The 11,897-nt window shown below is 53.5% G+C and overlaps 1 protein-coding gene across 3 annotated transcripts in view; it reads left to right on the top strand.

The window, feature by feature from the left end:
• GALNT16 (polypeptide N-acetylgalactosaminyltransferase 16) overlaps positions 1-8,232 on the top strand; it is a 96,655-nt gene extending 88,423 nt beyond the window's left edge. For 2 of the 3 annotated variants that reach the window (XM_017878635.1, XM_017878634.1), the window contains 3 exons: positions 467-608; positions 1,295-1,420; positions 5,838-8,232. In XM_017878635.1, the coding sequence (XP_017734124.1) occupies positions 467-608; positions 1,295-1,420; positions 5,838-5,975 (406 nt within the window). In that variant the 3' untranslated portion in view covers positions 5,976-8,232. Of the gene's footprint in view, positions 1-466; positions 609-1,294; positions 1,421-1,788; positions 1,831-5,837 lie in introns of all 3 variants that reach the window. The other variant, XM_017878636.1, reaches the window with a different exon arrangement.
• Positions 8,233-11,897: the final 3,665 nt, after the last annotated feature.

Below are 11,897 nucleotides of genomic sequence, written 5' to 3' on the forward strand. Positions count from 1 at the left end.
TGAGTGACTCTGATATGTAGCTCTTTAATCATTACTGAGATTAAACACATTTTCATGTTTGTGTTTAATTTGCCTCTTCAAAGCACCCCCTTCCCTGTCATTTTGGGATTGATTATTGAGCATACATTTTGGCCCCAGGCTCTCCTGAGGCTTTCCTCTTTCTGGACTGAGGGGCTCTGTTTTTCTAGCCTGAGCTCCACCCTGGCTCCCCCATCCTCTATGTCTCAGGCCCAGCCTCCAGGGCAGAGGCTCCCAGAGCCACTTGGAAGAATTCCTGGGGCCCAGGCCCAGTCTTCCCAGAGGCCTCTCCTGCTCCTCACCTCCCCTGCTGGCCAGGCTGCTCCCAGGCCCCTTCCCACAGACACCTCGGCGCTCCCAGAGCTGATGGGATGCTGATGTCTGGCAGAGGGTGTAGGTAAGCGTCTGGGGGACAGAGAACAAGCCTGACTGCTGTCTTTTCTCTCAGGATCCCTGTGAAGGAAGTACTCCCTGGCATCATTAAGCAGGGGGTGAACTGCTTAGAATCTCAGGGCCAGAACACAGCTGGTGACTTCCTGCTTGGAATGGGGATCTGCAGAGGGTCTGCCAAGAACCCCCAGCCCGCCCAGGTAAGCTGCTTAGGACCTCAGGTAGGAATGGGAGTGGGAGAGAGCTGGGGACATTGCTCAGGAATGGGGTGAGGGACTTCCCCCTACTCATTCTCCTCCTCTGTCTACACCTTACACAAACCCACTTTGCCAGGGGCCCCTAGACTCTGGTCCTACACATTCGTATCCCCTTTCCAGCCTGTCACTCATGTGCACCACCTGCTTTGTGCTTGCCGAGGGAGAAGTGCTGCCCAGATAGTGCCCAGTTCTCTCCTGAGATCCAGCTGGGTTAAGCTCATGAGACAGGCAATGTTCAAGACTCCTGTGCACACATGGGTCCAACATATGAATATTGTACCCACATCGAAACTAAAGCAGGTCATGGAGACTCCAGTGAGGAGCAGCTCTCGGCTGCCCTGGTTCCATGTCTTGTCATTCTCTCTCATTCCCCACAGTCCCTTGGCACAGCCCTGATTGCCCTCTGGCCAGCTCCAGCTAAGCTCAACCCAATATTTTATCAAAAAATTCAAACATATAGAAAAATAATAAGAATTGTACAGTGAATACCCATACAACCACCCTAGCTCCTACAATTATTTGTAGAAATCTTACAAAAATATGCCATGTGTTTGATTTATTCCCTATCTACCCATCTCCCCACCCATCGCTGTACTTTTTGACTTGGACTTTCTGCTCCCTCCTCGCAGGCATGGCTGTTCAGTGACCACCTCATCCAGCAGCAGGGGAAGTGCCTGGCTGCCACCTCCACCTTAATGTCTTCCCCCGGATCCCCGGTCATACTGCAGATGTGCAGCCCTAGAGAAGGCAAGCAGGTGAGTCTCCTTGCCTCCAGCACAGAGGCCCAGCAGCCCCAGGGGACCGTGCTTCAGGGTGGCAGACCTTGGCAGGGGAGCCCCTGGTTGACTCAAATAAGCCCTTCAGAGGAGGATCTGGGGGGAGGGGAGCAAAGTCAGCATCTAGATCAAGCCAATTATTCTGCCCATGAGGAAATACTTCTTTGGGTAATTATTCGTTTAATGCCATCCTGCCAGGCTGTGAGCTCCATGAAGGCAGGGACCACTTGTCTTGTTAACACTGTATGCTTGGCTCCTGACAACCACCACAGTTCAAATAAATGTTAGCTTTTACTGACAGCATATGCTAGAAATTTGAAATAGATCATCTCATCTAATCCTCCCAGCCACCCAGTGACGTGGATTCTAGTACTACCTCCATTTTATAGGTGAGTAAGCTGAGGCTCACTGAATCTAAAGAATATAAGTCAGATCACCTAGCTGAGAAGGGGTGGAGCTGGGATTCAAACCCAGGTCAGTGTGACTTCTAGGCACACAGTCTTAACCCAGCACATAGTAGATGTTCAAATAAGTATTTCTTGACTGCTGGCAGATTAGGGAAACTGAGATCCAGACACAGTGATGTCCAAGCTGCCATGACCAGCCTCACGTGAGCACTGCCTTTTCCATTCGTCCGACACTCTCACCCACACTGTCACCACTAATCCTGGGAGACAGGTCAGGGTCAGGGAAGAAACTGATGAACAGAGAGGTGAAGTCACTTGCTTAGGGTACACAGCAACCAGTGACAGTGGAACCAAAGGCTGGATTTCCAGAGCCAGCCAGCTCCCTTCTGTGCTGCTCCCTTCCTGTCTTGGAGGGCTCCCTTGCCGCCCAGGGAATGGGACCCAAGGCTCAGAGGCTGCTCCAGTGCTTCCCCTGCTCACCCTCCTCAGAAGCCTTCCCTGTGCCTGCCTCCGTCGGTGCAAGCAGCGAGGAGGGTGCTTCCTCTCTGATTTGGCCTGCACGGTTTTCCACCTACCCCCCTGTTCTTTGCTTGAGTCGGCACGTTTTTTAAAGGATGAACAGCAGTTTGCTGTGCCATTCTGGAAAGCAGCCACATCCTCTCCCTCCAGCCTGTGTGTGTCTGAGGGATCTGTGTGCCTAGCCCACTTGCTGGACCTGTGGGACACTTTAAGCACATTTGGATGGTGGGGGGATGCAGTCCACCCTCGGCCCTGCCCTGCAGTGGGGCTGTTGCAGTGTCCCTTGCATCTAGAGCACCCACCTCTCTGAGGGCAAATCCTTGAGCCCAAGCCCACCCTCTCCCACTGAGGAATTATCTCCGAGCAAACCTCCACTCACTTGCCCCTCTGGGGCTGAATCACCCATTTCTCCCTTTGTGCTGACGCAGCCTACAGGGTGTGTAGAAATCTCCCTGGCCCCATTCATTCTGCCCCTGCAAGTCCTGCCAGGCTCCTGATGGCACTCTGGGTGCCTGTGCCCCTCTTCTCCCAGGAGGACAGGATGAGCAGCTATCCCACTGCCAATGCCTTCTGGAATCCAGCCGTCCTTCTTGGTCCCCTGCTGGTCCTGTTTCCAAGGCTAGCTGGGTTTCCTGTATCCGAGAGGCTCCTGTACCTCAGACCTGGTGTGATGGAGTCAGCAGGCCCCAGCTCAGTCTTCCCTCCCCCTCCCTTCACTCAGTCTCCTCACTTACAAAATAAGAGGCTCCCTCCCCTGCCTGCCTCACAAGGAATCCACAAGAACCAAGATGTGGAGATGGGACAGTGGGCGATGTGATATTGTTTCTCAGACAAGCCCAGAATTGAGTGGCCTGGAGAGTCAGGAAACCCTGAGATTGTACCTAATAGCACTGATAGTAAGTGAGAATGAGAATCCTGCTGTTTAGGGAGCACTTCCTAATGACTGGGTGATTCAGTCATTCGTTCATCTTAAAACAAAATGACAGCCAGGCACGGTGGCTCACACCTGTAATCCCAGCACTTTGGAAGGCTGAGGTGGGCAGATCATGAGGTCAGGAGTTCTAGACCAGCCTGACCAAAATGGTGAAACCCCGTCTCTACTAAAAACACAAAAATTAGCGGGGCGTGGTAGCACGCATCTGTAATCCCAGCTACTCAGGAGGCTGAGGCAGGAGAATCGCTTGAACCCAGGAGGCGGAGCTTGCAGTGAGCCGAGATCGTGCCACTGCACTCCAGCCTGGGCGACAGAGCGAGACTTGGTCTCAAACAAACAAACAAAAAAAACCAAAATGACGTTGGGTGCCTACCTGGTACCAGAGAATGTACAGATCATGTTGGCCACAAGGATGAAAGGACATGGTCCTTGACCCCCAGGGAATTTGCACTTTAGTGGAAGAGAAAGAAGGGAGTGAGCCACTATATTACAGAAGGCTAGATGCTGAGGTGGCACTAAGCACCAAGACTCCCTGGGGTGAGGATGGCCATACTCTCTCCAGCTGGGCGTTGCTGGAGGTTTGGCCTACGTGAGGTAAATGTCAAGGACTAGAAGAGCATGAAGAAATAGGAGGGGGGGGGTCCAAAGGCCCTTGACCTTTAGGCTTCCTGCAGGGACCATGTGGGCCCAGAGAGGCTGAGTCTTGGCCCTACCCCTCACATCCCTGCATTCCCACTGGGACCCCAGGTTCCGCACCTGCCTTCCACCCTGTGTGCACAACCCCCTGCAGCCCTAGCCCTATCCCTGCAGCCAGGTGGGCTCATCTCTCTCCCACGAGCTGCTCCCTGTCCACCCACTGCCCTCAGAGCCCTCTGGGCTCCCTCCACATGGTCACGAGCACTCCTGCCTCTAATCAAAGACACGGTGAATGAGGGGAGAAGGAAGAGGGGAGGTGGTTGCATGGGAGGCAAATAGGAGAGAAACCCAAAATAGACCTATCTTACTATTATTTTTCCCTGAGCCTTGAAACCTAGGTCTCAGCTTCTCATCCCTTCTCACAAATGTTCCAAGCAACACTCCGTCCTCCACCCAGGCACTTCCCTAATGTTCTACAGAAGCAACTCTTCTTCCCCTTGTCAAACCCGGGGACGGGGAGGCACCAGGAGGTGAAGGCACTGACCAGGAGCCCCTGCATGACTCTGATGCGAGACCTCCAGTCTCCCACCACCCTGCTGGCCCCACACTTCATCCCTACAAAGAAGGCAGCTTCCCACTAAGGGGTGTAGATAACTGGCCTCACAGGTCAGAAGCTTAGGACTGTAGGAAGAAGAAATCATGTTTGCAGAAGTAAAAGATTTACCTAGGCCAGGACTGACAAGCTCGAGTGCCTACAGGGAGCTGGTGGGAAAACCCCAATAGGAGAAAAGTCAGGACCAGGCAGGATCTATGGTGACCTGAAGAACAAGAGCCTATCTAAAGCAGAGGGCAAATCCTCAGCCCCAGCAAGTGATGCCCTGTAAGAAACTGGGCCCAATAACTAAACAGAAGCTAGAAATGCAGATTTGCACGTGGCAACCAAGCTAAATTGTAAATAAACCCAGGGGACTTCTGCTTTGCCTCCTCTGATCTGGACAGGAACTTCTGCAAACTACAGAAGCAAGACCCCTGCTGGGAAGGGCAGGGCTTAAAGCTGGTGTTAGGATAGGATGGGGGCAGCCTCTTACGTAGGAATACACAGCCTGATTTAAATGAGGGGCATGACTGGGCATGGTAGCTCATGCCTGTAATCCCAGTGCTTTGGAAGGCCAAGACAGGTGGATCGCTTGAGGTGAGAAGTTCTATCTAGACCAGCCTGGGCAACATAGCGAGACCCGGTCTCTGCAAAAAAATTAAAAATTGGGCCGGGCGCGGTGGCTCAAGCTTGTAATCCCAGCACTTTGGGAGGCCGAGACGGGCGGATCACGAGGTCAGGAGATCGAGACCATCCTGGCTAATACGGTGAAACCCTGTCTCTACTTAAAAATACAAAAAAAACTAGCCGGGCGACGAGGCGGGCGCCTGTAGTCCCAGCTACTCGGGAGGCTGAGGCAGGAGAATGGCGTAAACCCGGGAGGCGGAGCTTGCAGTGAGCTGAGATCCGGCCACTGCACTCCAGCCTGGGTGGCAGAGCAAGACTCCGTCTCAGAAAAACAAACAAACAAAAAATCTTTCTGTTGGTTCAGCAGATGGAAAGCATTTTGTTTTCGTTTTTGGTGCTGTCCCGTTTTTNAATTAGCTGGGTATGGTGGTGTGCATGTATCGTCCTAGCTACTCAGAGGCTGAGGCAAGAGGATTGCTTGAGCCCAGGAGTTCGAGGCTGCAGTGAGCTATGGTGGCACCACTGCAAGAACAAGATCATGCCTAAAAAAAAAAAAAGGAGGGGGATGTGTCCTAGTTATATACAAGGGTTGAGTACATGCATGTGAAATGAAAATGCAACATTATTTTTTTAAATCATTGTTTTCTTCCTCTCTTAACCCATCTCCGTTCCTCCTAGAAATGGAGGAGAAAAGGATCTTTCATCCAGCATTCAGTCAGTGGCCTCTGCCTGGAGACGAAGCCTGCCCAGCTGGTGACCAGCAAGTGTCAGGCTGACGCCCAGGCCCAGCAGTGGCAGCTGTTGCCACACACATGACGGTAGCCCCGGGGCCTCCTGTACCTTTTGCATGAGACTTTGGGACCGGAAGGGGGTTAGGGTGGGGGAGTGCAAAGCGGGCTGTTCCCATCTCCCACATTTCCCCCGGGACCATCAGCAAATACCCACCACAACACACGTTCTCCAAAGCTTGTTCCAGGAGGGCGCAGGCGGGCACGCCCCAATGCCCTCAGCGCTGTCCTGGCCTTGCCCTGGGAGAGGAGATGGTCAGGGTGCTGGACTGTTGCTGGGTAGAGACTGAGTAGGTGCCCCTGGCTCTTTGTCCTCTCCCTTGGCGCTTCTTGGGGCCGGGACAGTAGTGTGTGGTCTCTCCCCTTGTTGCCTGGAGAGAGCAAGGACAGAAGCCCACACAGGGGTCTGTTGGGTCATGAGGCCCAGCTGTGTGGGCAGGCAGGGCCGGGGGAATTGGGCAGTGTGGATGGAGAGGCTGAAGGCTGGGAAAAGAGGGAAGAAAGGGAGAGGGGCAGCCTGCAGGAGCAGGTAAAGAACAGGAAGGAGGTGAGAAGTCTGGTGACCTATCAGAGATGCCAAGCCCAGGGTGGCACTGGGTTGGGTGGGGACGGATGGTATCTTGGCAGCAAAGGATGGGTAATTTGCAAATGAACATGGATAGAAGAGCAGCAAAGCACCAAAAGAACAAGGTCTCTTACCCAGGACGCAGTCCCTTCCACACTTTACCAGCCCCAGGGTCTGAGCCCGACACTGTGCCTCTAGTCCTGTGCCTGAGGGTGCCCACATTCTTAGCAAAAGGCTGCAGAGGGATCTCTAGGGGAAGATTCGGGCATAGTTTATTAAACAGACTCACTTCTGTTTGGCCATGTGTCAGGCTGAGACCTCTCTCTCGGGCATTAATGAATAGCTAGTGCCCTGTCCCTGCGGCCAGGACCCACTGAAAGGACGGGTAGCCACACACACCCCCGAGTAGCCCCAGCCTTGTTTGTCATTTTTGACCCCTGCTTTCTCAAAGGTTTTGGCCTCTGTCAATACAGCATCATGGGTCAGGGTGGTTGGAAAGCAGGGAACCTCCTTTCTGGACCATGAACAGCCCCTAAGTCATTAGGGTTCAACGTCACCCTTATTCCCCTCCCCACTACAGGAGGGATTTTCTTGAAGTGTCAGCTATTGCACTGGGCTGGGAGGCTGGCTGTGGCTCCTGTTTGTGTAGAGAACTCCCAGTTCCTTTTCACAGCTGCTGAGAACACATTCGCACATCTACCCCATGGCCTAGTCTTGGAACTGCTCCTGCTATCCCTGCGCCCTGCTTCCCTTGCCCCACTGGCTCTTGGGCAAAGGATTGTTGGTACCAGGACCCTGGGGGTCTCCCCTACAAAGCAGACCAGCCTGGGGCAGATATACCTACCACAGGAGCCCCCTGTCTTTCATAGGCCAAGGATCCACACACCTGTAGAGTTCATGGATTCCAGAAGGTCTAGGAATCTCCTGAAATTGTCCCTAAAATACTGCATGTGTGTGCATACATGCATTTTCTGGGGGAAAGAGTCCATGGCTTCTAAAAGAGGTCCCTGACCCCCAAAGGGCCTGAACCTCTGCTCTGGATTGAAGCCACTGCCTGCCCAAGCTGCCACCCACCCCCTAATCTTCCTCCCTGGTGTGCTCAAACTGCCATCGCCTGCTCCCTCCACATGGCCCTTGGGGTCGGCAGCCGAGTGTCTGTGGTCCGCAGCACCTGCTCTGGAGGGCTCTCCAGCAGTTTCGCCTCCTGACTCTCACCAGCGTCCTCTCGGCAGCGCGCCCATGCCCGAGTGCACACCCCTGGACTTGCCAGCACAGGGCCCTTTGCCCCCAGGGCCACGCTTTGCCCGTCTTCTGTCGTGATGTTTCTTCCACAGCCAGGTGCAGCCTCAGATCCCCTGTTCATCTGGGAAGCCTCCAGCCACAGCTTAGGACAGAACCGGGCCCAGGACAAAGGCCTCTCCCCAGAGGATGGACTAGAAGGCCTGGGCCACACTCGGGCATGGACCTTTGGGGCTGGGGAGCGGGGGCTTCTCCTCTTGAATGTAAGAGGACTGCTGGCCAGGGGGCCTTCAAAAGGGTCTCTCCTTTGCTGTGGTCAGATCAGGCTCTGCACTTATCAGCCAGTCCTTCGTGGCGACTCAGCCCTATTCTGTTTTTGCTTTTCCTCTTCTTAACCAAAGCATGTGCCACTAGCTGTCCTTGAGGACCTCGTCTTTATGAAACACACCCCTGGAATAAAACCACTTCTTACATGTCCACACGCACCAGCGCCTTCCTTTCTGCCTCCAGGCCTAGCCCTTCGGCACCACCCTCCCCCGCCTCGTGGGGGAAGTCAGGACCTCCTTTCTGTAAAAGTGAAACTGTACATGCTCAAGTCTAGCCCTCTGCTGCACCTGGCAGCTTGCTCGTTGGCCTCCATGCCCTGTGGTGCCCCAGGAACTCCTGACTGCTCCTGTTGGTGGGGGCCAACAGGTGGCCCTACTGCAAGGGCAGGCCTTGGACCAAAACCAGGAACCAGCTCAGGTCGGGCGGAGTCCAGGCTCCTGTGGCCTCATCACAGGATCCTATTTGGGGCTTAGAAATGGAAAGCAAATTGCTTCTCCAAATAGGTATGGCCCTGCCACCATGCTTGCCTTTAGCCAGCCCTCTCTCCTTCCCTGAGAGCCAGCCCTGTCCCCTTGGAGCTGCCCACCCCTGCTCTACCACACAAGAAGGCAGTGGTACAAATTCAGGCAGGACACACTTCCTGGGTAAAAACAGCAAAATAATTCTGAATAGAGTCTTACCAGACCAGCTTTGCTTGATTGGGTAGCAGATGCTCTGCCTAATGTTCCCATGGAAACCAATGGAAAACCCCCACCATGTCTGTGATCAGAAGCTGAACCTACCCAGGTAAAAATAAACGCTGCTTCAACACACATGTGAACTGCGGTCGGCAGGCCAGCACACCACTAGCTTCTCCTGGACACAGCCATTTCTGCCCTCAGCCCCACTTTGCCGTAGGGCTGCTGATCTGGAGTTACCCAGAACTTCTGACCCCTGGGCCTGAAGAGCCTGGAGCAAAGCCCTCGCTGGCTGCAAAGAATACACCTTGGCTACAATGTCCAGCTTGGTCTGGGCTTGGGAGGCAAGTCACTGTAAAAGACCCTGGCTGCAGTCTCCATCCCCCCATCCATCCCTCCATCTTCTCAGGGAGCACAGCCCACCACCCACCGCTTACTCAGGGCTCCCTCCTGGCGCACTGAGCCCCATTTCCACTCTCCATCTATTTTCACTCTCAGCCTTGGAGGGCTCTGGTTCCTGTTCCTCCTGAGTCAGGCTCTCTCCTCTTGCTTTCTCTCCTCCAAACCTACCTCTCCCAAAGCCCATTTTCTGTGCCACCCAGTTATTTTCCTGGGAGCTAAGGCTGTCAGCCTTTAGCCAGCCCCTGGAGGAATCAGCAAAAGCCCCAGGCTCGGTATTAGCAGTTGAGTCACTGGCAAGAGAGTCCCCCGAGAGCCTATGGACGGGGTGGCAGGAGGGACTTCTGCACCGGGGCCAGACCCGCATTTGTACAGTAGGGAGCAGTTCCTGGATCCCTGGGCCTCTGTGACTTGGCTTCAGTTTTTATAAGGGCTCTTCCCCCTGGCCCCTCAGGAAGGCTGTCTCCATTTGCAGTTGGGAGAAACAACCTGGACAATATGACTGTCCTCCCAGGGTTCCAGCCCCCCAAGGCCTGCAGGGGGTGTCTCCCAGCACTGCATGGGGTGTGGTCCTCTCCCACCAGGGAACAGGAAAGGAAACCTGGAAGGGAAAGGCTGGCGTTTATAACGTCTGTAATTTCATTGCCAACAGTGTTCTCAGTGTGTTTGGTATTTGTGTGTCCCTGTGATGGTCTGAGTCAGTGCTCCTCCAGAAGGAGGGCGCGACCCAGCCGGCTTCTCTAATGGGAAGAGGTCTTCACTGCCAGGCACTTAGGAAAGACCTGGAGATGGAGCAGGGGAGGGCCTACTCTCTCCTGGCCTGGCAGCTGGGCTGTCTGAGTAGCTGACCTGGACCGAGGCTCCAGAGTCATCTGAGGACACCTTCTCCTGCTGAATTCAGCCCTGTGAAGCGTGGAGAAGAGTGTACTAGGGGCGTAGACTCTAAAGACCCATTCAAGCCAGATGCAGAGGCTCACACCTGTAGTCCCAGCTATTCAGGAGGCTGAGTTGGGAGAGTCCTTTGAACCCAGGAGTTCAAGACCAGCCTGGGCAACATAGCGAGACCCTATCTCTACAAATAAATAAAAATTCAATTAAATTAAAAAATATACCCAGTCAGCTGGATCCCTCACTACTCTGCCATTTGTCAGCTGTGAGCTCTTTTTTTTTTTTTTTTTTTTTTTTGAGAGGGAGTCTCACTCTGTCAGCCAGGCTGGAGTGCAGTGGCGCAATCTCCACTCACTGCAAGCTCCACTTCCCAGGTTCACGCCATTCTCCTGCCTCAGCCTCCCGAGTAGCTGGGACTACAGGCACCCACCACCACATCTGGCTAATTTTTTTGTATTTTTAGTAGAGACGGGGTTTCACCATGTTAGCCAGGATGGTCTTGATCTCCTGACCTTGTGATCTGCCCACCTCGGCCTTCCAAAGTGCTGGGATTACAGGCGTGAGCCACCGCGCCCGGCCAAGCTCCTGAATAAGTTATTTCATCTCTCAGCCTTGATTTCTTTACCTGTTAAATGGGGTACTCATAGCCCTAAAGGATTTTTTTTGTGAAGCCTGATCGCAAAGCTTCTGGCCCTTTCCAAATGCTTAATCAATATGTTATTACTATTATTAATAAACATTTTCTGAGTGCCTGCTACATGCCAACACTTTGCTAGGGGGGATGACACAAATGTAAACAAGACAGAAATGGTCCCTGCCCTCGAGAACGAATATTCTAGCAGAAGAGATGGACTAATCAGCAGCAACTGTGATAGCACATGATAAAAGCTACAGGGGAAGGCAGGAGCTATGGGAGCAAGGAGAGGGAGCTCTCACCCAGGGTGTCAGTGAGCTGGTGCTCTCTTCCCAGAAGACAATGCTTCCAGGCAGCTTGAAATGACATTCCAGGCAATACCTGCCTCAGGGCTGGATAAAGGTTGGGCTGGATAAGGTCCGGTGAAGTCCACTGGCCACACTAGCAGAGTTGGCAGTTCAGCTGGCACCTTGCTGGGTGGCCTGGGCTTTTTACCCTGCAGGCAGCATCGTGGTGATGTAGACCAGCCTTTACAATGGGAGAATTCTAGAAGGAATTCTAGAAGGAAGCCATTTCAACCCCAACAGACACAGCCTGTGCTTCCTGAGCTAGGGACCATTCCTCCAGGGCTCGGTATTCTTCCTTAGGAAGGTGGGACTAGTCATGGGAATGAGTGACCCTTGTCTGAAGAGAACGATACTCACAGTGGAGGTGTTCCAGGAAAGACTTGTTTTTGCCATGCTCTCAGGTTGCTTCTGATCCCCTCAAGCCATCTGAAAACAAAGCCTGTCTTTCAACGATTTGTCTTGCAAATATGTGTCTCAAGATGTGCTCCAGATAACCTGCTCAGTATCCCTGGAGGGATTGTAGACCCGTATGCTCCTGGGTGTGACCAAGACTGGGAGGCTTAAAATTCCTGTGTTTGTATTGAGTAGCCCAAGTGATGCATTTGCACATTTAAGTCTTCAACTCCCATGCACCAGGAAGGAGAGCTGGAGGCCCAGGGAGGGGCAGCTGTGCAGGAGAGAGTCAAGATGAGCTGGGCCCGGATTGAGTACCCTGACACTCAGCACTGGACTCACCACAAGAGGGAGAAGTCAAGAGGAAAGAAGGCTACCCTTGTACTCCTTACTGTAATTCCCCAGGAGCCAGAAGAATGTAGGGACCACATCTTGGACCTGAAGGTCTGAGCCCAGCAGTGGTGGAGAAAGTCCCCAGCTG

This window comes from Rhinopithecus bieti, unplaced genomic scaffold, assembly GCF_001698545.2.
Source record: "Rhinopithecus bieti isolate Rb0 unplaced genomic scaffold, ASM169854v2 scaffold_11252, whole genome shotgun sequence".
Taxonomy (NCBI): Eukaryota; Metazoa; Chordata; class Mammalia; order Primates; family Cercopithecidae; genus Rhinopithecus; species Rhinopithecus bieti.